The 21,921-nt window shown below is 38.2% G+C and overlaps 3 protein-coding genes and 1 long non-coding RNA gene across 10 annotated transcripts; 1 reads left to right on the forward strand and 3 right to left on the reverse strand.

Moving 5' to 3' along the window:
- Nucleotides 1-342: 342 nt before the first annotated feature.
- Nucleotides 343-5,940, reverse strand: gkap1 (G kinase anchoring protein 1). 4 transcript variants are annotated; one of them, XM_036213681.1, is made up of 12 exons: nucleotides 5,782-5,940; nucleotides 5,123-5,392; nucleotides 3,899-4,057; nucleotides 3,584-3,661; nucleotides 2,516-2,669; nucleotides 2,412-2,434; nucleotides 1,977-2,138; nucleotides 1,630-1,716; nucleotides 943-1,006; nucleotides 790-860; nucleotides 638-715; nucleotides 343-451 (listed from the first exon to the last, which is right to left on the reverse strand). In XM_036213681.1, exons 2-12 carry the CDS (start codon nucleotides 5,369-5,371, stop codon nucleotides 410-412), a joined length of 1,167 nt encoding a protein of 388 aa, XP_036069574.1. In that variant the 5' UTR covers nucleotides 5,372-5,392; nucleotides 5,782-5,940; the 3' UTR covers nucleotides 343-409. The 4 variants fall into 4 exon arrangements, with proteins under 4 accessions (XP_036069574.1, XP_036069575.1, XP_036069572.1 ...); XM_036213682.1 differs by having other exon boundaries at nucleotides 5,810-5,909; XM_036213679.1 differs by lacking the exon at nucleotides 5,782-5,940 and adding an exon at nucleotides 5,589-5,701.
- Nucleotides 5,941-7,293: 1,353 nt separating this feature from the next.
- LOC112148557 (kinesin-like protein KIF27) lies at nucleotides 7,294-14,936 on the reverse strand. The gene is made up of 15 exons (XM_024275766.2): nucleotides 14,607-14,936; nucleotides 13,737-13,937; nucleotides 12,535-13,544; nucleotides 12,096-12,239; nucleotides 11,815-11,991; nucleotides 11,429-11,640; nucleotides 10,724-10,845; nucleotides 10,509-10,643; nucleotides 10,054-10,259; nucleotides 9,593-9,655; nucleotides 9,298-9,468; nucleotides 9,025-9,216; nucleotides 8,730-8,930; nucleotides 8,265-8,463; nucleotides 7,294-8,176 (listed from the first exon to the last, which is right to left on the reverse strand). Exons 1-15 carry the CDS (start codon nucleotides 14,902-14,904, stop codon nucleotides 7,563-7,565), a joined length of 3,945 nt encoding a protein of 1,314 aa, XP_024131534.1. The 5' UTR covers nucleotides 14,905-14,936; the 3' UTR covers nucleotides 7,294-7,562.
- Nucleotides 14,937-15,104: 168 nt separating this feature from the next.
- On the forward strand, nucleotides 15,105-20,439 carry LOC112148562. Its single transcript, XR_002919636.2, has 4 exons — nucleotides 15,105-15,230; nucleotides 16,614-16,895; nucleotides 17,482-17,618; nucleotides 19,498-20,439. It is a non-coding gene; the product is annotated as an uncharacterized LOC112148562 (long non-coding RNA).
- Nucleotides 16,463-20,660, reverse strand: lg9h9orf64 (linkage group 9 C9orf64 homolog). Of its 4 annotated transcripts, none has more exons than XM_024275774.2 (7): nucleotides 20,608-20,660; nucleotides 19,547-19,743; nucleotides 18,817-18,964; nucleotides 18,108-18,220; nucleotides 17,457-17,600; nucleotides 16,807-17,002; nucleotides 16,463-16,731 (listed from the first exon to the last, which is right to left on the reverse strand). In XM_024275774.2, exons 1-7 carry the CDS (start codon nucleotides 20,624-20,626, stop codon nucleotides 16,502-16,504), a joined length of 1,047 nt encoding a protein of 348 aa, XP_024131542.1. In that variant the 5' UTR covers nucleotides 20,627-20,660; the 3' UTR covers nucleotides 16,463-16,501. The 4 variants fall into 4 exon arrangements, with proteins under 4 accessions (XP_024131542.1, XP_024131543.1, XP_024131544.1 ...); XM_024275775.2 differs by having other exon boundaries at nucleotides 19,547-19,740; nucleotides 20,608-20,649; XM_024275776.2 differs by having other exon boundaries at nucleotides 20,522-20,635.
- Nucleotides 20,661-21,921: the final 1,261 nt, after the last annotated feature.

Raw genomic sequence — 21,921 nt, forward strand, 5'->3', positions numbered from 1 at the left:
TGCAGTTTGCATTTATAAAACAGTTTGTTCATAAAACCACATTATAAAGAGAATGTACAAAAGAAAAATCCACTGAGAAGATGTTTTATTTATCTAACAGTGAGAACAAAATACATGTCATTTTGTCTTTCTGGCATTAAACCAAATATGAAACACTTGTAATGCTGTGGCACTTTGATGCCAGCAGAGGGCAGCACAACCATAAAAAAAAAGATTAAATCCCAATTTATTTTCAAATCTTGATGCAACACATCATACCAAACTTAAATTATTTGAGTGTATGCAGGTGTGTTAAAGGGGACATGCAGACTCACACATAGAAAAAAAAACATTTATGAACACTGGTGTTTAACAATTTGTTCATTCGTTTATTTAAACTTTTTTTCAGACATTTTCCCCTCAGGAACTTTTATGATTCTGCCTCAGAGCCTCTTTTCCCCCTCTTGTTACCCTGCCAAAAAAGGGATAAAGACATCAGTTAATAGAGGTAATGAAAATAATTGTAATGCACAAATCTTTATTTCAGTTACAAGAAGATGTCAGACTGTCATCAATTATAAATTGAGCATGATCTGTTTTAACGAGGTGTGTTTACTCAATGATGACAGTAAATTGAGAAACTTATTTATTGTCTCACCTGATGTTTTGGTTGTTCTGATTGGAGCCCTTTAACTTTAGATCTTTCTTGTTCAAGAGCAGCATGTAATAGTGTTACCTTAGAAAGAAGAAATCATGCAAATTGATTAACATGTGCCAAAAATGACCATATCTTAAAAAAAACCCACACACCTGTGATGACAGTTCTTCTTTAATATGCAGAAGTTCTTCCACCTGTAGGAGAATTTCTGCTTTATCTTTCACTGTAGATGAGAATAAAACATTACAAACATCAGAGAAAACACGTAAACTTTAGTTGTAATTTAATTAAGATGGTAAACTCACTCTCTCCTTGTTGCAGCATCTTAAGTAGTTGAGCATTTCTTGCTTTCACCTCTTTATATTTCACCTGCAGATTTAACAGGTAAATGTGAGTTAAATAACTTCCTATGGTTCTCTCTTTTTAAACTGCTGTTTAGCTGTAGTTTTAAAGGAAAAGAACAGCTAAAAATGTAATTTTAAACATTCAGAGCTGCACTCTAAAAGTAGTCACTCAGGTGTTTAAACATGCGCATGTCATTTTTCTGATGGAGAAAATTAAGCTTAAAATTGCATTTCTTTGCACTTTTTTAATTCAAACTGTTGAGAATCAGGAGCAGATGAAAAAATCCTGTATGAAATACAGCTAATTTCTAATGTTGAAAACACTACTGGCGCTCTACAGAAACTATGCCCAACAAAACAACTCAGGTTTCTTGATTTTGTCTAAAAGTGTCATAATGAGAATGCTTTTAAAATTGTTTAAAAGATGATCAAAGTGGGTCTTCAAAAGTGCCTGATAATGGAGCACTGATGAGCTCAATATTATAGATTCTAAAGCAGGATGAGAGCGGTGACAGAATGAAGAAGCACAACACCACTCAGGTCACTCCAACAATCCTCGCCTTTTGAGCCAGAAGTCATGTGTCTTAGTGTGATTAGAAAAGGACCTTTGAAATAATGTGATTCCATTTTAAATTAATTCAGTTCTACCTCCCACTGTGAGATGGTTTTCTTTAGCTTGTTGATCTCCTGGTCTTTCTTCTCCAGCTCGTATTTCAACTGTTCTGCTCGTGGGTCCTAACAGAAGGAAGAACAAGTCAGACACTCGTGAAAAAGTTAGCTTGTTTGTGTATTTTGATGTCTTTTTTTGTATTTAAATAAAAAAAGAGAAGAAAAACAACAATGGTAAAATGAATAAGGAACATGTGAAAAGCAATAAAAGTTATTGGTCTATTTATATTGTTCAGATTTCTGAATTTCAGTGTTTAATAAAAAGACATGGACATGAATGAGGTCTTTATTATGAATGGGGCTGGACTTCCAGCCTGTGGGCTCACCGGTTCGTGCTCTGTAGAGGTGCTGACTTCCTGTCCTTGGCTGCCGGTGAACTGCTCACGTCTCTTCTCTCTCTGGACGATACGACTTACATCATCTTCCAGTTTGTTAAAGAAACGCTCCTCCTGACCGACTCCCAGTGCTGGGTTTGCCACTCTAGTGTCCTGGGAGAGGAGTTGAGGAACAATTCAGCCAAAGCACACCTTTAAACAGGATTCTCCAAGAAATGTAGGCAACAATCAACCTTATTCTACACCTTTAAACGTAAATGAATTGAGGAATTTTCTCAAAGGCTGTACAGAAACAGCTAAAATGTGTTTATAAGAAATGTAAAAAACTTTGATCCCAATATTCATAAATTTACAATTTGCTTAAAACTATTCTTTAATTTAAGAAAAAAGGTTAAATGATTTAGTGTATGCCAGCTTTGAGCTCACCTCTTGTCTTCTACTTAATTGTTCTGCAAGAAATAAAATAAAAAATGAAGATGACAAAAATGCAACCACACATTTGGGTCTCAAATGAACAAGCTGGTTGTCACCTGTGCTGCCGTCAGCCTGAAAGTCCTGCAGAGAAACCGTCTTTTTGTCTTTTGATTGCTGGTTCTTCTTTTTGTCCTTCTTCCCTCCGCTCTCTTTTCCCCCTCGTGATTTTGGTGAGGCTGTGTTTGTGTTGCTCTGCAGGATGACAACACACTGTTTGACATGTTTGTTATTCCCATGCTAACAAACAATACGATGGAACTATTTTGTCTTGATTTGCAGAAATCTTGTTTTAACTTTCGGCTGTTTTGATTACTGTTGCCAGGAGGTGGTAGCAATCAGTTTATTCTTCTCAAGGCTGAGCAACTTTAAAGGGTAACCAAACAGGGAAATTGGAGGTTGACTCCACCCACAGCCGAAATTTGAAAATCCAGTCAGAGGGGTGTGGCTGGGGAACAGGACTGTTATCATAACTGGAGCTGCAGATCATGAGTTACACGGTTTGACCAATCATGAAATTCAACTGTAATACCCCAATTCAACCTTTAGGGGGCAGCACACAGACAGTTTTTGACTATATGTTCAAGAATTAAACAAGTTTATTTTAATTCATCAAAAAAATTGGCAATGACCAACAGACAACACTTTTAAAGCCCCATTTATGAGGGTTAAAAGCCAAAAAAAAAGTTGAGTTGGTGTTTGGTTACCCTTTAACCCTAGAGCACTATCGCCCCAGCAAAAGTATTTGATTCTAAATATACAGATTTTTTCTGAATGTCATGGGTCCCTGGGTAAAGTCTCACAGGTCCCAGGAATGGATGGACCAAAAGCCGAGTCTCTGGTATCATTATTTGTTTGGTGGCGAAACTTTTTATAGCAAAAGTGTTCTAGGGTTAAAGACTTAAACGGACTTTAACAGTTCACTTCATTTTAGGTAAATATTTTAAGAAAAAAAAATGGTATAGCACAATACTAACAATTATGACTAGAACTGGATTTGGTAGAAATTGACCTTTTTTTAAGAGTAAAAGCCAATTTTGTTGCTGGACAAAATGAGTACTGATTGAAAAAGTGATAGGAAGAATAAAAAACTTTTATAAAAGTGTAAACTTTTGCTTTAAAGGTACCTGTTTTTGTTGTTCATACTCCAGTTTACTCAAGATCAAAGCCTTCTCCAAATCTGCCTCATACAGTTCTGTAGTCATCTATGGAAAAAAATAGAAACAACAAAAATCTTTAAACAAAAACTCTCAATCTGGTTGTTGTCTTGAGTCTATATCAGGAACAGAAAACACAGATTTCTTATTTTGTCTCGTTTATTTATTCCTTGTAAACACATTATCCATATCCTGCATGAGATAAAGCTGCAGCCACTCCTCTGTCCTCGACCTCTGTCCTAAGGACACATCAGTTGTGACGTGGGTAGGTTTTATTTCATTTACCTGTTCATCTCTCTGTTTCCACTGCTGCCACCCCTCTGAATTTGTGCTGTGGTCCCCTATCGCCGGGTTAAGAAGTTCATTGGCTATTCCTGACAGGCTCATACAGGGCGGCGGGGCACAAGACTTCTGAGGAATCTTTTTGAAGGCCAGATTACGCAGCTAAGAAGAGAAAAAAAAAGTCACACCAAATGTTTTAATAACGCAAGGCTGAATAATGGGGGAATAGTTCTAACTGTATGAAAAAGGACATTTTTAAGAAGACCTAAACAGAAATTTACACATACGGGAGTCACCTAAAAGCTGCAGTTTTGTTTGACTTTTTAATTTCCGATGACTCTTTAGAAACAAATTGTACCAAATCTGAGCAAAATAACAAACTGCAGAAGAAAAACAGCAACGTTTGGTATGAAAACTGAACAGTTGTATGCTTCACTTGGATGAAAAAAGATTTCTGCTGAGGTGGAAGCTAATAAAAAATAATAATCTCAATTAAAGTTCTTATTTGTCAGAAAGCAAACAACATCTGAACTTTTGCATAGATGGATTTGCATATATAAGGGAAACGTTTTGTCTATCGCCGCTAGCTCTGCTGAGAAAACGGGGGTGTTGGTGTTAGCTTGGGGGCGGTGCTGGCAGCGAAGACTCTACCCCACTTTGTAACATCACAATGTGAGCACCCACTCGTGTTCATAGATTGGGAGGGGCTGGTGCTCAGACGCAAGAATGGATCGAAATTTCATATTTCGGTTGTTTTTCATAAGGAATTAACATTAAAAGCTCAAAAAAAAGTTGATTCTGCATACATTTTGTGTTCTCACCCTTCTGAAAATGCAGTGTCTGTGCAGAGTCCAGTTCTAACTGGTTGATGAGATTTGTAATGTGAGGTGCAGTTGTGTGACTGCAGAAAACCATTAGGGAGGGGTCAAAAGGTCAATTTTTGTTCACTAAACGTTACACAAAGAAATCATTATTTTAGTCTACATCAGTAAATTTGCATTCAGCTTTTATCATCCTTGCTATGCGTAAATTTCAAGCTGCACTCTTCTCATCCCGAGTAGAACTAAAAGATGCAACTTTTTGTTTTTCCTTTTGTGCACCTGCGACTGCAGTTTCACTTCCGATGAAAAAGAAAGTGGAGGGATTTGAGTCACAGTGCTAAAGTCATAGACAAAAACATGTAGAAAATGATACATCTGCAGGGTTCATCGTTTTCCAGCGATTCACCTCGTTTGCCTCACTCTGCTGCTGCTCCTTTCTCTTCTTTTTCTTGTCTTTCTTCTTGTCACTGCCCTGAGCAGCCTTACCTGCGGCTGCTCCTGCTTTACCTTGCCGGGGCTTTCCAGAGGACTCCCGTACGTTTTTAGCGTTCGACTTCCCCGACTCGGACACCTCGGAATCCGAATCCGAGTCGATTTGAAGCAGGGCGAACCGGGAGGCGGTGGTCGGGACGGTGATCATTGCAGAGGATGCCATGGCGAAGGAAACCCGGAGTAACTGCAGACAGAGAGATAGCTCATTTCAGGCACATTAGATGACATAATGTAACACGTTAGCTCTTTGGGGGCTAGATTTCAGTAAAACTAAAACAACTACATTCATTAAAACAACCGTCCACCATCTTGTTCTACTTAAAACGCCGCGTGCGGCCTTAAAAATGACAGTAAATCTGATTGTTTTAGTCAGTGCTAACCATATCGTGGTGCTCGCTGCTAGGCTAGTTTTATGAATAGCAGCGACCTGCCGTAGCTACAAGATTCAGTTTGGTGCTTCTTAAGTCAAAATTTGAGAGGCATACGGACCGAAACCAGAACCAGAACCTCGTGTTGAGGCTTTGCTTTGAGTACGGTTGGTAATGAATGTCGAAGAAAAACAAAAATACTTACAGGGAAACTTTGCGAAAAAGACTTTCACCTGTTTGCGAAGCGAGCCGTTAGTTTGCTACTAGCAATAATCGGAGTGTGTACGGAAGCCGGTAAGCGCAAGGACAGTACAGCTGCGAATGTCCAGTTTTTGTAACGAAAAACGTGTAGGTGGATGGATAAAGACAAACTCTTTGAAATGATGGCCAGATTTGGTGATAAGCTGATTTTTTTGTAACTTAGTGTGCATTCTTATACCCTTATAATGACATTAAATAAAAATCAGATCACTAAAATGGTGCAGGGGAATATTTTAATTTCTTCACATTTAACTGAATTTAAATACATGTTTGGGACAAAAAAGTGAATTTCTGATTTGAAGTGCTGAAATAAAATAAAGAGTCTTTCTGGGGAAAAATAGCCTTTTGTCAGCATTAAATCTGGATTCAAATGAAATGTTACAAATGATTCAGTATTCAATGCTCACTGAAAATTGCAAAATTGAAATCATGTCAACAGGAAAATAACAAATCTGAATCAGGAGTACAAACCATTGTGGTTTTGATCATGGAAACATTTGAAAAATATTACTTAAACATTGATTCAAATGAAAATTGTATTTTTAACATGTTTTTGTAACTTTTTTCTCTTGATGGAAGACATTAAGAAGTTTAAGATTTAACCTACATTTTTGAGTATTTCTTTATTCAAGAGAAGATGAATAACGCCCTGGGAAAACATTCTTTTTGATGCATTGGGTGAAATTGGCTACCCAACGTCTCACTGCTCTGCTCCATTCTGATGCATCCACTTGCAGACAAATAGATTCATTAACGTCTTCATGTCCCTCATCTGAGCTGGTATCTGGATCAAAACTGTACAGCTCGATAGATCCAATATTGCTAATTTTAGGTTGGGGTCTGAGGGGCTGTAAGCTAGCGGGAGACAAAAGAATGATGGGATATCAGAGGAGGGCTACTTTCATGCCAATGCCGGCCACAACTCTGAGGAAAATCTCTGGAATTACTGCTGTTCTGTACAAACTCTTAGAACACAGGTCTTTGATTTTGCCTTAAAAAACAGCATATTCCTGCGACAGACTGGCGACCTGTCCAGGGTGTACCCCGCCTTCGCCCTTCAGTAGCCGGGATAGGCTCCGGCACCCCCGCGACCCCGAAAGGGACAAAGCGGTCAAGAAGATGGATGGATGGAAAACAGCATATTCATAATTAAAAGATCACTGGGAACGCTTTAACAATAGATTAAAATAGGATTAGACTGAGTTTTAAGGCTACTAGCCGTTGCCTCAGGTGTACAATGGCTTATGACACGATTTAGTCAATCAAAATCAAGTGATCATACACAGTTTTTACAATATTATTGATTTTATGACAAGAGTTTGTAGGTCGATGGAAATTTGAATGCAGGCTGCATTTGCCCCATGGACTGGACTTTGGACATGCCTGGATTATGACCATAGACATATTTATAACAATTATGACTTGGAAAAAAACACTCAAAGACAAACACAGTCTGTTCAATTGGCAAAATCAAAAATTTATTGTAGAGCTGCACAAAATCATTTCGACATTTGAAAAAATAAAATAGAAGAATCAATTGAAATGCCAATCAAAAAGTGCTTCTTCATTCACCATTCCTGAAACAGACATGGGGTTGTAGATTTTGAATACTACACAACTCTAGTAGTCTGTGTTAGCATATCTATCTACTTCGTGTTATTGACTTCTTTCGGCTAGTCTGCGACAGAGTAATGGCTTTTTTTTACTCCTCCACGTTTTCTCTTTTTACCTGTGAGTTTTTCTGAGCATCTCTATGGAATCTTCTAACATCGACTCTGTGCTGCTGCTGACAGACTGGTTCCCTCTTGTGGCAGCACCAGAAAGGCGAGAATCAGCTGTACAAATCTGCCTCAGCTCCCTGCGACATAATCTGACAGGGGTCAACTTTGAGGTTTCATCAGATTGACCTTTAGCACTGCTCACTTTGGAACCTGTGGGAATTTGATCAGTTGTTTTTGGTTTTGGGAGATCTTTGCAGTCAGAAGATGAAAATGGAGTTTTGGTGTACACTTCAGCTTGGTGTGCACTTCTGTTTGGATCAGAACCTCTATGCATCCCTGAGTCAGAGTTTATTTTTGTGTGTGTTGTGGTAACATGTGCTCCTGACTGTACCTTATCTAAATAATTGGGTTTTAAATCATTTTTCTGCATTTGTGTCAACTGGATTTTCCTGTGCTCTTGTGACGATGAAGGTTGGGTATTTGCGGCTTGGCCATCAACAAAAAACTCTTTGAGTTTCTTCTTCAGCTGCCGGCTGGAGCTTTTGTAGAAAAACAGCTCTTTCTCCAAGAACTGCAGTCTGTCTTGTGTTGCCTGTGGCGTTTCTCCACGAGAACATTCTGAGCAACACCACAAAAAAAGGAAAGGAAAAATGTAATTTATCTAAAACCTTAGAGCGAGATAACTCATCGTGCCTTCTTTTCTCACCGTTAAGTTTCTGTAGCAGTTCCTGAAGGTTGCTCTGGTGTTCTTTTTGCTGCTCTGTGAGCCTGCGTTCTGCATCGAGGACCAGACGCTGGATGCCAGCCTCCTTCTGCCTGAGCGCCACCTCTTGTTCCCCAGCATGCAACTCCAGCTCTTCACAGCGCAAGCGTAAACGGCGCTCTGCCTCTCGCAGACTAACAACCTTCATGTGATCGCAAAAGTGGGCAAATAGAGGAAAAATAAAAGAAAAAACAAGATTTGTAACTACTGGACAATGAACATTTCCATGTATTTTAGTAAGAAAATTAAATAAAAATAAAATCAGGAGGGCAGTTTTCCAAAATTTTACATGATTTATGTGCAAAGAAGAGCATGGAGATTAAAAAAATAAAAATAAAAAAAACTTTTGCAGAAAGAGAGATGCACTTTTCTTTATCTTTTAAAATCTTTTAAACGTATTCATCCCACCTTGTGGAAATAAAGGATGAGAAGCTCCACAGCCTCAGCAGCAGAGAGCTTCTTGAGCTTCCTGACGACACTGCAGAGCTGGGCAGGTTCGGAGCTTTGAGGCAGATGATCCCGCCTGCTCTGGATTGACTTGTTTTTAAACTCCAGAGCTGCATCAAGAGCTTCAATTGCTTCCTCCAGCTGTAGAAGGGAATACTCCTCCTAAAGGTGTAAACCCAAAGCAAGAAAATATGTTGAAATGATGTAAGGTGCGAAATAACCATGAAAAATACATGGGCCTCGTGTGTTTTCTGACCTCCACAGAGAGTCCTCTGTTGTCTCTAAGCTGGGCGTCCAGAACGTCTCTCTTCTTTTTAAGCATATCTCTTTCCTTCACTAGTTCCTCTATGGTATCTCCTCCACCCTCCCTCGTGAAGCTGCTGCTCTGGAGTTGCTCCTCCACACATTCCAACCTCAGGGACACACGTAGCAAGTCTTGACTCAAACTCTGGACACATACATTCCAGCTTAGATAAAAACTGATCGGAGTGTCATACACAATCTTCAGATCACAGAAATATGGACTTACTTGACTGGAATGTAGAATCTTGGTTTCCAGACTTCTTTTCTGTTGAAGACAGGTTTCCCGCTGTTGCAGCACCTCCTCTCTCCTCCTCAACTCTTCTTCCAGCTCCTGCATCTCCACTCTTTTCTGAAGGACTTGTTCTTCCTCCTCTTCGAGCCAACTTATCTCTTGCAGCTTCCATAAAAATATGCAAGGAAAAAAATGAGAAAAACCAGGGGAGGGCGACAGAAAGATCACAAGAAAAAGTTTGACAGGAATTGGAATAAAAGGAATATTTTACAGTCAATCTAAAGCTCACCATTTGGTTGGATTCTCTCTTTTGATCATTTGTGTAAATAGTCAAAACCTTTGCACCTTTTTCCTGTAACAAAATTAGAAAAAAAGGTAATTATTTATCCATGTTTCAAAGTAGCTGCCACAGTTCTACAACTGTATAAATGCTCAGGTGTATGCATGAAATTATATTTTGGCTAAACCTTGATTTAGTTTGTCTATCAAAAAAAGTTCTAAGCAACAACAAAAGCTAATAAAAACAGAATTTTTAATAAAAAGTAAACTTATTGCTTAAATGCTGCTCAGTTTTGGTTACTTTCCTCATTTATTTACTGTTGAATTACCCTTACTCTCTGTCATCTTTAGCATTTATCATTTGAAAAATGACAAAAAGTGACACCAGCAAAGACAAATTTAAATTCAGCTAGACCCCCGATCTTTTCTCTGAACAGAAATAAAGTGTTTTTTACAGTTAGCACGACTCACCCCATTTTGTTGCACCTCTTTATTCCTGTTACTGGTCTCTCTGAGGCTGCTCTGAAGCTGAGCTCTCTGCAGCCTCATGTGCTGCAGGCTCTGGTACACCTCTGAGCACACCTGCTGGTTTTGCATGGAAAGTCTTGCCAACACGTCGACTTCTCTCCCCTCACCGCTGTGCTGGACATGTCTGCGGGCTGCAAGGGCTCCCTTTTCTGCACATTTAGAAGTGCAAAGGCTGATTGATATGTGTATATTCTATTAAAGCATGTGGAAGTTCATTACTCCAATAACGGTTTGAATACATTGTCTTACAGTAAAGTAAACATTTCAACAACATAGCAAGAAAAATGGGAAAATTAATGGAAAAACCGAAACACCTTGAGACAACTTTACTGTTAGCGAATTATAAATAAATTTAATTTACCAGTAATTCATTTGAAGAGACAAAAAAAAACACACACCAGTTTTCTGAAGTTCTCTGATGAGCTCCTCCTTCATGCGCATGCTGACTGACAGATCGTGTATCCTTCTCTCCGTGGCACCGGCTCTCCTGGCATTCCTCGTGTTGCTTTTAATGAATTCCCCTTCCACTATATCTGCAATGAATTCCCAACAGATTGGTTACGTTTGTGTATACAATGACAAGAAAAATGGAAACATGACTTGTAAGGTGTACCTTTGGCTGTCTGAGACAGCTGTGTGTCAGGGTCTCCATCATTTCTTTGAGCTCGGACTGAGCTTTTTTCTTTCAGGGCTGTTTTCCTCTGACTGGTGGTCCATGTTCTATTTAAGGAATGACTATAAAGTAACATAATAGTTAGGAGAATAATTATTATAATATTAAATGTAACTAACTTAATATTAATAATATGAGGGAATTTAAAATTACTTAAAATTAAGGGTGTGTTTAGGCATGTTTAAAGCAGGCTTAAGACAAAAAATGTGGATATCTGTTACAATTGGAGAATAGAAACTTTAAAAATGTAAAAAGCTAATAATAATTCAATAGAAAATTGTAAATTTTTATCCTTAATAATTACTTCAGCCATGTTTTCTTTCAAAGTCATGCTCCCAATATCTTGTGTCCATAATGATTACTTAAAGATGAGTGTTCTGAGCAGGGATATGCTCTGTGTTGGAAGGAAAATTTTATTTCTGGCAGCTCCAAGTGAACAAAAGTTCAAATCTAGGTGGGAAAAAAAAGAAAAAACTAAATCTGCTTATTTTTAGAATTCTTGTATTTTGCAAAAACAATCCACTGTCATATCTATGGCCAAAATGCAACACCTCCCATCTGGACATTCTTTGTTTACGCATTAAATTATGTGGATAACTGTGAACAAGGATAACTCTACAAACAAATAAAAAAAAACTGTCTCACCTGACTCTATTTCTGCCAGTCAGACTGCCATTATCTTCTTCCTCCTCTTCCTCTTTCCTTTCTTCATCTCCACCTCGACCTCCTGCTTGTTGCTTAACGAACGGACAGTACACTTCATCCCTCTCCTCTACCTCGGCCAGCAGAAGCTGGCCACGCATCTTGAAAGCTGCCATCACCCTCTCCAGTGAGTAGGTTGGTGGACTGGAATGAATCTGCATTCAGAAATATCATCAGAAATAAATAACAGTGTGGAATTCCACTGTTTTAGGGAGCAAGAATGTTTGTCCTCAGGAAAATTGATAAAAAATATTTAAAAAAATGTAAGTGTGAGAGATAATCAGTTCAAATGTACATATTTACACACCAAAAAAACTATAACCACGTACCTTTCTGGGAGGACGGTAAAAACAGCTGTGCCTGACCAGCGGGACACTGTGAGGTCTTTTAGCTGAAGATGCAGGAGATTGTTCTTCTGCAGGGGCTCCTGAAACTCCCCCAAGATGGGTCATGGAGTTACTGCGAAGCTGGTTCATCAGAACTTCCATGTTCACCAGTTGCTCTGTCTGGTCATTTTCACACAAAGAAAAAACTCATTAAAAAGAAAAAAAATCCCCAGAAAAGTTAAACTGAGAGTTTTAGGTTCCAAGTGGGGTGTCTCCCTCTTTACCTTTATTCTGGAACGTTCCTTTTCTTCCTCAGAGGTCATCTGGTGGACTCTGTTTTCCTGAAGAAGTTGCTCAACTTTCTGCTGCACCTCTATTAGTTTGACATCTCTCTCTTGAATGAGCTGCTCTTTTGTGTGAAGCAATCCCTAAGGATGAAAACATTGCATTAGCATTTGTAATTTGATTGCATTTTGGTCATTTTGAAAACCTCTTCTGCTTTTGTGCTGAATTAATTGTATTTTCTCTAATTTACAATTTTTACTATAAAAGAAATTGAAGACGATGCAGCCTAAATTATCATTTTCAAAATATTTTCTTGCAGTCTTTCTAGATGGATTTCAGTCATATTCTATGACTTGTTAACTAAAATAAAACAAAATATTGACTAAAATTCTTTGCGGGTTTTGATGGCACAACGACTTTAAAGTTTACTGTAATTACCTTGTATTTGTAGAGTTCTTTTCTGAGTTTGATCATATTTTTGTGGGGTTGCTCTGTTTGCTCCTCTTCTGCCTTTTCCTCCTTCGCTCTCAGTGGACGGTCTCCATCATCTGTTTGACATTGTTGACTCGCAGCTTTGAATCTTTCCTGCCAATCTTGTAGTCTCTGCCTAAATGAAAGACTTAAAGAAATGCTGTAGAGCTCTGGAAGCATGTCTGCAGCTTCACGAGCCAAAAGGTAGTACGTTGTGCTTTCATCTGGGTTATCTGGTTCAGGTATTTGTGTCTGACTTGATTCCTTAAAATTGTTCTTCTCTTTATCTTGTGTCTTCTGCTTGTCCACCTTAACGTCCCTCTCCTTCTCCTCCAGGAGCCCTCTCAGTGTTTGGACTTCATACTTCAGCTCTTCTAGCTGAGCCTCATCGGGGTGCCAGGCTGTGTGACAGAATTTACTCTCTGACTGAGGGGTCGTGGCTCCCGGACAGTTGCGGATGTGTCGAGCCTTTGATGCAAACTGGAGAACATTCAGCGTCTCTGCAACATAGTGATGGGAGGGGCTAACGCACGCCACCATCAGTGTGTGGGCCGTGCCTCCCAGAGAATCTCGAAGCAGGCGAGTGATCTTGGCGTCACGGTATGGAATATAAGTGTTAGTGCAGCTGTTTCCACGGCGACTGTCAGTGAGAGCACGGATGACGTTCCCCAGAGCGAGCAGGCCTGTGTTGATGTGAGCAGTCTCTTTGAGCCGTGTCCCAGTGTTTCCAGTTTTCCCAGACCGTTCAGAGCCGGCGAGGTCCACCAGGCGGAGTTTGGAGGATTGGCTGTAGTTTGTTGGAGGGGTGCTGCTACCACGGCAACAGATGTCAATGTGGAGAGTGAGAATGGTGTGAGAGCGACTGGAGTGTTCGTTCATCGCCGTGGGACCGGTGTGGCGCAGGGCATTTCCCGTCTCTACAATGCTGAGCAGCTCCTCTGTTGACGTGACGACCATCTCTTTGACTCCAACCACCACTAGAAACGAAAAAACAGATCAATTGAAAACATCACAAAGCTTAACTGTTATCCATATTAAATAAGAAATAAAACTGACATGAGACAAATCTGACAAAATCTACTACTGTATTCAAACTAGCCTTAAAATCTGTACAACCAAAATTATCATCAGATAGTAACTGGGTATTGTCCCATCTAAACTGAAATGACCTGTGTTTCCCCTCTCGTCTTCTCTGATATGAAGTTCTTTGTGGATGTTTTGGAGCTCCAGCAGGTCTCTGAGTTCTTCCCTGTACAGCTCCACATACGAGACTCTCACTCTGGTGTCCAGGCCCTCGTTGTTCTTCTTTTTTTCCTGGAGGAGTCGGAACACCTCCTGCACCACACGATCAACAATCCCGCCATCTTCATCTGAGGAAGAGCAAGAAAAGAGATGGAATTACAGGTACAAGATGATTCCTTTTGTTTGCAGCAGTTTTACAGCCAGGATGTCGAGGAGACAAAAAACAAGAAACATAAAACGAAGTTGAATCATTGGAATTGTTTGCATCCACTTAATAATAATAATAATAAAAAAAACATTTAAAACATGAAATTCAATAATTCAAAATTGGAATTTGGAATAAGAGGAAAAGAAGGAAGAAAAAATCATAACTACCACGTATGTATTGATTAGAAGGGATATATGTACTATATTATTTTGTCCAAAAGGGTTTGTGCATTGTTTAATTGATAGTATTCAAAATGGTCTTGTTTTTCCCAAGGATTATAAGCACTTTATTTAGAAAAGTTTACAAGTAAAGTAGAAAACATACTGTTAAGAGTTTTATCACAGCAATGTTGAGTTTTATTATGAAATATTTATTGGGTAAATGTTATTTAAATGTTTAAAACATTAGATCATTCAAGTCTGACACTTTTTATGAAGTAAAAATGTGTTGTTGGAATTTTGTGTGTTACAATTGCCCCATTGGTGTATTGTGTGTTGTGAGTAGATGACAAAGAGAGCAAAAGAAGGAAAGGTTCAGTGAAACCCAAATCTGCAGAACACAAGGACCCCTGACGACCTGCAGGGCTCACCTTGCTGTCCTCCTCCCAGCGTGAACGTCTTGCCTGACCCAGTTTGTCCGTAACAGAACACAGTTGCGTTGAAGCCCTGGACGCAGGACTCCACCAAGGGCTGGACGCAGGACTCGAACACCTCGTCCTGGCTGGATGTCGGTCCAAACGCGTGGTCAAAGGAGAAGAGTCGGTCCGAGCCGAGCATCACCTGGGCCGAGCCCGGAACCACGCGCACACACACCTGGTGACGGTTGAGGACTTCTCTGGCGAGCAGCGGTCGGACCCGGACCGCCACACAGACACACTCCTCAGTCATGAGTGCCGCGTTTCGAACCAAATTCCACTTTAGCGGCCGCGTGACACATCAGACTTAAAAAAAAAAAAAAAATCTTAAAGGTCATCAATTAAGAATTGAAGCAAAACTGTTACCCATTATCTGTGATCATTCACCTGCCGTCAAAGTCACTTCACAAGTAGGTGTTAACTTCGACCCACGTTTGTTGTCGCTTGTTGCCAGGGAAACCGAGCGCACTCTTCCCCTAATCAGCAGAGGAAACCAAAACACCGAGCAGTAAACACATCAGCGCCCTCTACAGGCTGGTTACTCTAATGACTATCATCGTTCCAACTTCAGTAAAAGTGGTAGGACTTGTCTGGTTATTCTTATAATATGCTGTTAATTTATTTGTTTGTTTGTAAACATTATTCCATTATTAATCCTAAAGGATATTCATAAGAGGCCAGCTACTTGCATTCACAACCACATCCAGAAAAAAGGTTAAAATCATAAAAACATTTGAAGATTAAAATCTGTTAATTAAAATATTAGTTAAAAATATAATTAATCCATAAATTTATTTAAAATCTAATATAATTAAACCACAAAACATTCAAAAATTGCAAATCAATAAGGGTTTCTTTTAATGTTCAATCTGTGGAGTAGCAACAGAATTGGATTATTTCCAAACTTTCTTTCAATATTTTATATATGCATTTTTACATTATTCATGTGAACAAAAACAATAAAAGAAAAAAGCATTAAACAAAGTTGTGTAGTCATGATTATCTGTACATAGTCCCATTAGGCTACTCATTTTATAAAATGTGATTTTCCAAAATGTTGAGATTTTCTCTTTTTATATTATGTATTTTTTTTTTTTTTAAATTTTAATAATTTCCTATATCTATATTTTTCCACTATGACAGAGTATTAGGGCCACAAAAAAGCAATATTATGAGATTTGAAGTCGTAAGTTTACAATTTTAAAGCAATAAATTTACTACTTTAAAACATGTTAATTTATGAGAAAAAAAGTTATACATTTAGCCCATAAAGTCATGAATATATTACTCTTTTCTCAATTTAAAGTCCTAATTTTTTAATAAATTACATAAAGAAATTTTATGTAAAGTGGTCCTAATATTCCATTGTAATCACTTGTTTTTATCATATCATAGTTTTAGTTTTGATAGTTCTGTCGTCACCACATCTAAGAAGAACTTTGCACACAGAAAATATTGGTGTTTTGATACCTAAAATGATATAATTAGCCCCAGGCATCTCATTAAAAACAACTGAGTGAAAAACAGTTTTATTTATCATTTAGAAAATCTATAGTGGAAAGGATGAGGATAGAAAAGTACAATCATGTTGCCTTAGACAGGAAAAAAACATTTGTGAACGTTCAAATAATAGCATTGGTTTATTTCAGTTTTCCACATAAACGATGAAAATCTTATTTAAATGTAAACTGTCACCAGCATTATGCCGCAGCATTTGTTTCCACTGCAAACAGTGAAGCCTGTTTGTATGTATAGCTGGCACAGAGTTGCTCCACTTGTTTCCAAAGAAAGCTAATCAGCTGGGAGCTGTGAGGCTTAGCTGAATGTTGACTCGGCTGCCAGCCGGGTCATCAATAGTAAATGCAGCGTGTGTGGTGTATGGGAATGTGGGCCATCTCTTTATGGTGCTGCTTAGCAAATGGCCACAAGTAAAAGTCAATGATTGCAGAGTTTATGTTGCAGGTCTGTCCGTCTCTCTCCTGGACTAACTGGCAAAGTCGCTCTTTAATCAGCTCCACGGACCAAATCGAGCAGCCTCGGATCTCAACCTCTCTCCGGTCTCCTGAACACAGCAGCTCGCCTGAAAGATGACATTCAGTGATTTCCCTGTTGCTTTGTGCAGAATGTCAATAATGTCTTCATTATCCTGTCTCACCGTTCTTCAGCGTTTGCATCAGTGAGTCGGAGTACCGCAGAACTCCTAGGTAAACAAGAGCCTGAGGGACTCTGTAGTCAGCAAACATGGTGAGCCAGTTCATGTTAATAATCCCAGTCTGTCCTTTCGCCTCCATGACAGCCCAGTAATCTGCCACCAGGATCTGGGCTCGCTTATAGAAAGCAATTCTTTTGCCCTGAAACGAGCACAGGAGTAAAACATGCAGGTGTTGTTTTTTGCCATCCTGACCAGAAGAGGGAACTCTAACATCAAAATCAAACGTTTGGCAGAAAATATTCTAATTTCCATTCAATTTTTATCAAAACTCTTAAGGTACTTTTTGCCTTTTCTGACTAGAAATAAATTAAAGGTTTGACATTCCTACCTGTGCAATATAATGAAGAGATTATATACATTTTAAATTTCAACACTTGAAGCCATTTTTGTTTGTTTATGGGAGAATTCAATCAAAAATGTGGATTTTCAATTAATCTGTTGTTATAAATATAAAAATAAACATTAAAACTATTTCAACTTGACATAAAAGCTGAAGATGAAAATACCCACTGCTTACAGATTAGGTTTAATGTTTCCCAATCTGAGATGTAATTTGAGGCAATATTTCCGCAGAGACCCCTCTGAGCTCTAACCTCATATGTTGCTTCATCCCTGTAGGACGGGATCTTCTCCACAATCAGCTCCACCATCTTCTGTGCATCATTTCCAGCTTGGCTTATGAAACTCTGGAAACTTCCACCATGTTCCAACAGCACACGACCACCTTCAGTCAGCGCCTTTGAAGAAAGACAAGTGTAAAGTTGTACACTCTGAATGTATTTTTATAGACGGATCATAGTAGGGTCATAGGTTTAGATTTCTGAATATTTTAAAGATTTATCATATTTTTAATTAAAATTTTTACTACACCGATTTAGCTTCCAAAAGGACAGGTTCTCCAACAGTCTCTCACAGCAGTTCTAATGCACGGTACTCAGTGCTTTTTAAAAGACTTGCCAGATTTTTTTCTTTGCGTTCTCTGACCATCTTCAGATCCTAAAAATAAATTATTTTCCCAGTTTTCTATTTTAAGCCAATGCAAAATGGGTTCAGTTATTAAGCTTGTTGATTTTTTTAAAGATGAATCATGCACAGCCTAGTGTGAAGAGCCTTAATAAGCAAACCTCCAAAAAGAGTCCTTTTTTTAAATGCTCACATCCTTGCAGGTAAAATGGAAAATAAGAAACTCAGGGTGCCTTTAGACTTGTTTGCAAAACTTTGTACCACAAATATAAAAATTAAACCTGATGGCGCTCTTGAAGCATCGGCATGGGAGTTTCATTGTCTGAACGAAGAACATGAGCCAGCTCCTTCAAACTCATCTGAGAAAAGTACACGGGATCAGTAATGGGTATACCTGCAGAAGGAGGAGAGGAAGAACAGCTGGAGGTATTTTTCTTTAGCAGGGAAGCAATGGAGAGAAAGTCATCTATGTAGGAAGTTATAATGTGCTGTAATGACAGGAATGTAGCTCCTCAATTGATGGTTTGTAACCAAGGACATGATTTGTTCAGGTCTCATGCTGCCAGAGAGCATGAGTCTGTGTGTTTTTGAGCAAATCTATTTTAATTTTAAAGCACAGTGACCACACACGCTGGGAGCTTATTTCACATGACTCATAATTGATTTTTCTCTGCAGTCATTCACACAAATTGCAAGTTATGCCAGAGTTCACAACTGCGATTTCAACAGAAAAGAACACATGCACATTAGCTTTTAATGATGAAAAACCACATAAAGCAGGAGAGGCAACAGTCGAAACTAATGCTTAAAATGATCCACAAATATCATCATTAATCAACAACTGACATGGATGGATGGATGGATGGATGCATGGATGGATGGATGGATGGATGGATGGATGTGCTCTTGCTTTTCTAACTGAATGATGCTGGTATGCTTGGTTGATGCAATACCATTGCTTCTTTTGTAATTGGCTGCACATGCTCTCACCTTCCTCCATGGCCCTGGTGATGGAAGCACAGAGGGTCATGTAGCCTGTGTAAGTCACGCCTTTGTAAGTCACCTCGCACTGCTGACTTTCCTTTTCTGGCCAAAATGAGAAGTTCATAGTGTCAACTACGAAAACCCAATTCGCCACCTGCAGCATTAACATACATGAAAGGTAAAGGAAATTAATTAAAATGGTGCAAAGTTGTATTGCATTGGGAAGGCAATCCACTAAGAAAAGAAATAGTATAAACACAAAAATATCTTGGTTTAGTTTTCAACAAATATTTAATTAAAAAAAAGTTTAACAAAATTTAATATTGTTAAACATAATTCTAACCAACTTCTTATTTGTATTACTTATAATAAAATATAATATGTTTAATTATATTTTGAAGGGTAAATATAATTAAAAAGAACAAACAATTTATCAAAGCATAATTTCCTTTGCTCATCTTCCAAAATAAAGTGAGTTTTTTTATGTCTTGTTCTGAAAATTGAATATTTTTCATTTATAATACAAATTCTGCATTTACCTATCAAAAGGGGGCTAAACAATACCAAACCTAGTAATACAAGCATTTATATTTACTTGTTTCTCTACTAATGATCTTTACAACACTTCTGTTAAAAAAAAAATAGGAAGAAAAATTTCATAAATAATTTTGCTTATTTTCTCCAAAGGACAAAATCCATGGATCAGACTGAGCAACTTGCGGACTGACAAACTCCCCTGGTCAGATGTAGATGTTGGTGCCAACGGATTTGCCTTCTTCCAGCCACTGGCAGAGAGATCATCGCTGTTTCTGAGACTGTAGAGCATCTCTGCCACCTTCTGCACTCCTGATCCTTCCACAAACACATCTCGGCTGCAGCCTGCAACAAACTGTCCGGACTCTCTGGGAAGCAAAGGATTTTCCATGATGGCTGCTAAAGTGGAAATGGAAAACAATGTCTGAAAACTGGATATACACAAATGTCAACGTATTCATATTCCTGTTGGGTAAACAGACCGACACCACTACCAGACAAACATTTACGCACATCAGAAACAGTTCTTCTGATCATGCAGGAGTCGGTGGTGAGATCATCTTTATGCACTTTTTACAGCACCAGAAATATTAGTTCAAATTAAAGAAGAAAAACATGTCTTTGCAGAAACCAGAAAACACGACGGTGACAGTTTGGCAAAAAAAAAAAAAAAAAAATCTTGCAGTTGAAAACTGAAGGGAGGAGCACTACTAAGATCTGAAGACACCTTGAAAAAGGTGCCAAAATATTTAAATTGCAGCACTTAAAAGTTGCATGTATATTTTATTTAAATTTAATACACGACAGCTAATGTCTTCACTAACATGACTACCTTGCAGGATCAATGTATCATTTATTGAATGCAACTGTAAAAAAGTGTAAAAACATTTGATCAAAGCAGTGTATGGTTACTTTTATTGTTCACTTCTGTAGCTTCTCCAGCTTAACAATGTCTCCCATTGGGGGACTAATATAAAATATTTTCCAATAGCAAATACATTTTTAATACACTTGCAGCCGGATTTTAAATGAGCATCTTTTAAATAATAATTTTATATTTACATTCTTACATTTCTATTAAAAATATGAAAAATATCTGAATGACAAAAGTTTCTCTTTTTTTTACAATTATGTTTAAATTCCCCGAAATTCAACGTGCACGGGTGCACAAACTTACCACCAAGCATCAACTTTATCAATTTGAACCACAATATTTAGCATAAAAAGGTTTAATTCAAACGTTTTGTGCATTAGAAAACTCACGTTGAGTTTCCGGCAGCATGAGAAAATGTTTCCTCCACTTCCTGTTTTTTTTTAGTATTGAACCAATCAGCGCCTTACTAGTGGGCGTGCCATTGGGTGATAAGCCAATCGTATTAAAGAAGGGGACGAAACAGGAAATGTTTTATTTTTCCAGTTTTTTATTTTGTAATTGAATGCTTGAAAAATATAGACAGTAGAAACATATAGCATTATAAAATTACAACGTAAAAACATGACACAACTCCAAAATATAAGTCAAAATTATTTGTAATGATTGACATCACGGGTCCTTCAAAGGCGCGGTCTGTGATCCACTCGACCAGACTGTGAGGGGGCGAAAGTTTGCCCCCGATCAAAGTCTATTTGCAATCTTCCACATCACAAATCTGAGACGGGAGAGCAGTCATCGTATACTGGTTAATCATTGGTATGGAATAAAATAGATGCATGTTTGCTATTCGTTGGGGATTCCCAATGTTTTGGCGCGTGAATTTGTCTTTCAATGTAACTTCATTTATACAACACTTATACAATGTTGCACCATACAATGCTGCATCTCAAAGTGCTTGAAAAAAACATCTAAAGAGGAAAACAGGCAGATGGCGTTCCACAAACAATCCACATGTTGGAACAAGGTCTTCATGTATTTTTTTCTGCTCTGGAAATAAGCAGGCCTGCACCTGAGGATCAGAGGTGAGTGCTTATATAGTAAAAGAAATAGTGTTAATTGAGAAAGCCATGGACATAAATACACAAATAAAGAGGTTTCAAAGTTAATCCTCGAGCTCGAGATTGGCCCAGGGGGCAGTGCAGAGACTTCAAAACTGGTGCGATGAGCTCCATCCATCTGGCTCTGGTTAAAGGGTGTGTTTTTGAATTCTGTCTTTTTATTGACCAAAAATAAGCCCACTGCAATAATCAATCCAGAATTTAATAAATGCATGAAAAACATCTCTTGCAATGGAGAGAAAAGGCCTGACTGATAATGAAAAGCAGTCAATATTATACTGAAATACTTAAACTGAAAAATTTAGTTTAATATGCTGGGTAAAAAACTACCCCCCCCAACAACTTCAGCAAAAAAAATATCAAATATTTTGCTTATAAGCTTTTGGAAGTTTTGGATCCTTGTCTGTCTTTTTAATCTATGGAAAAACATTTTACTTTATTTCATCCCTCTTTAGATATAGTTTCTACAGAACTATTGAGTTTAAAAATCAGGCTTTATATTCAATATCTTACACTTAAAAGATACAAAACCACAGCTTCATTTATTTTATTTATAGCATTTTATAAAAATGCAATTGTTCATGT

The sequence above is a fragment of the Oryzias melastigma genome, linkage group LG9 (genome assembly GCF_002922805.2).
Source record: "Oryzias melastigma strain HK-1 linkage group LG9, ASM292280v2, whole genome shotgun sequence".
Taxonomy (NCBI): Eukaryota; Metazoa; Chordata; class Actinopteri; order Beloniformes; family Adrianichthyidae; genus Oryzias; species Oryzias melastigma.

What these genes read in the sequence shown, in the direction of transcription:
- LOC112148557 (XM_024275766.2), bottom strand. Translation starts at nt 14,904, where the DNA reads ATGACTGAGGAGTGTGTCTGTGTGGCGGTCCGGGTCCGACCGCTGCTC. An exon ending in AGGAACGTTCCAGAATAAAG is followed by an intron (nt 11,992 to 12,095) that starts GTAAAGAGGGAG and finishes GAAAATGACCAG; the next exon opens with ACAGAGCAACTGGTGAACAT. An exon ending in ACTGCTACAGAAACTTAACG is followed by an intron (nt 8,177 to 8,264) that starts GTGAGAAAAGAA and finishes GGTGTTGCTCAG; the next exon opens with AATGTTCTCGTGGAGAAACG.
- gkap1 (XM_036213679.1), bottom strand. An exon ending in CCTCTACAGAGCACGAACCG is followed by an intron (nt 1,717 to 1,976) that starts GTGAGCCCACAG and finishes TCCTTCTGTTAG; the next exon opens with GACCCACGAGCAGAACAGTT. An exon ending in AAACCATCTCACAGTGGGAG is followed by an intron (nt 1,007 to 1,629) that starts GTAGAACTGAAT and finishes TTAAATCTGCAG; the next exon opens with GTGAAATATAAAGAGGTGAA.
- lg9h9orf64 (XM_024275774.2), bottom strand. An exon ending in TGCTTCAAGAGCGCCATCAG is followed by an intron (nt 17,601 to 18,107) that starts GTTTAATTTTTA and finishes CTTTCTTCAAAG; the next exon opens with GCGCTGACTGAAGGTGGTCG. An exon ending in GATGCAAACGCTGAAGAACG is followed by an intron (nt 16,732 to 16,806) that starts GTGAGACAGGAT and finishes GTCATCTTTCAG; the next exon opens with GCGAGCTGCTGTGTTCAGGA.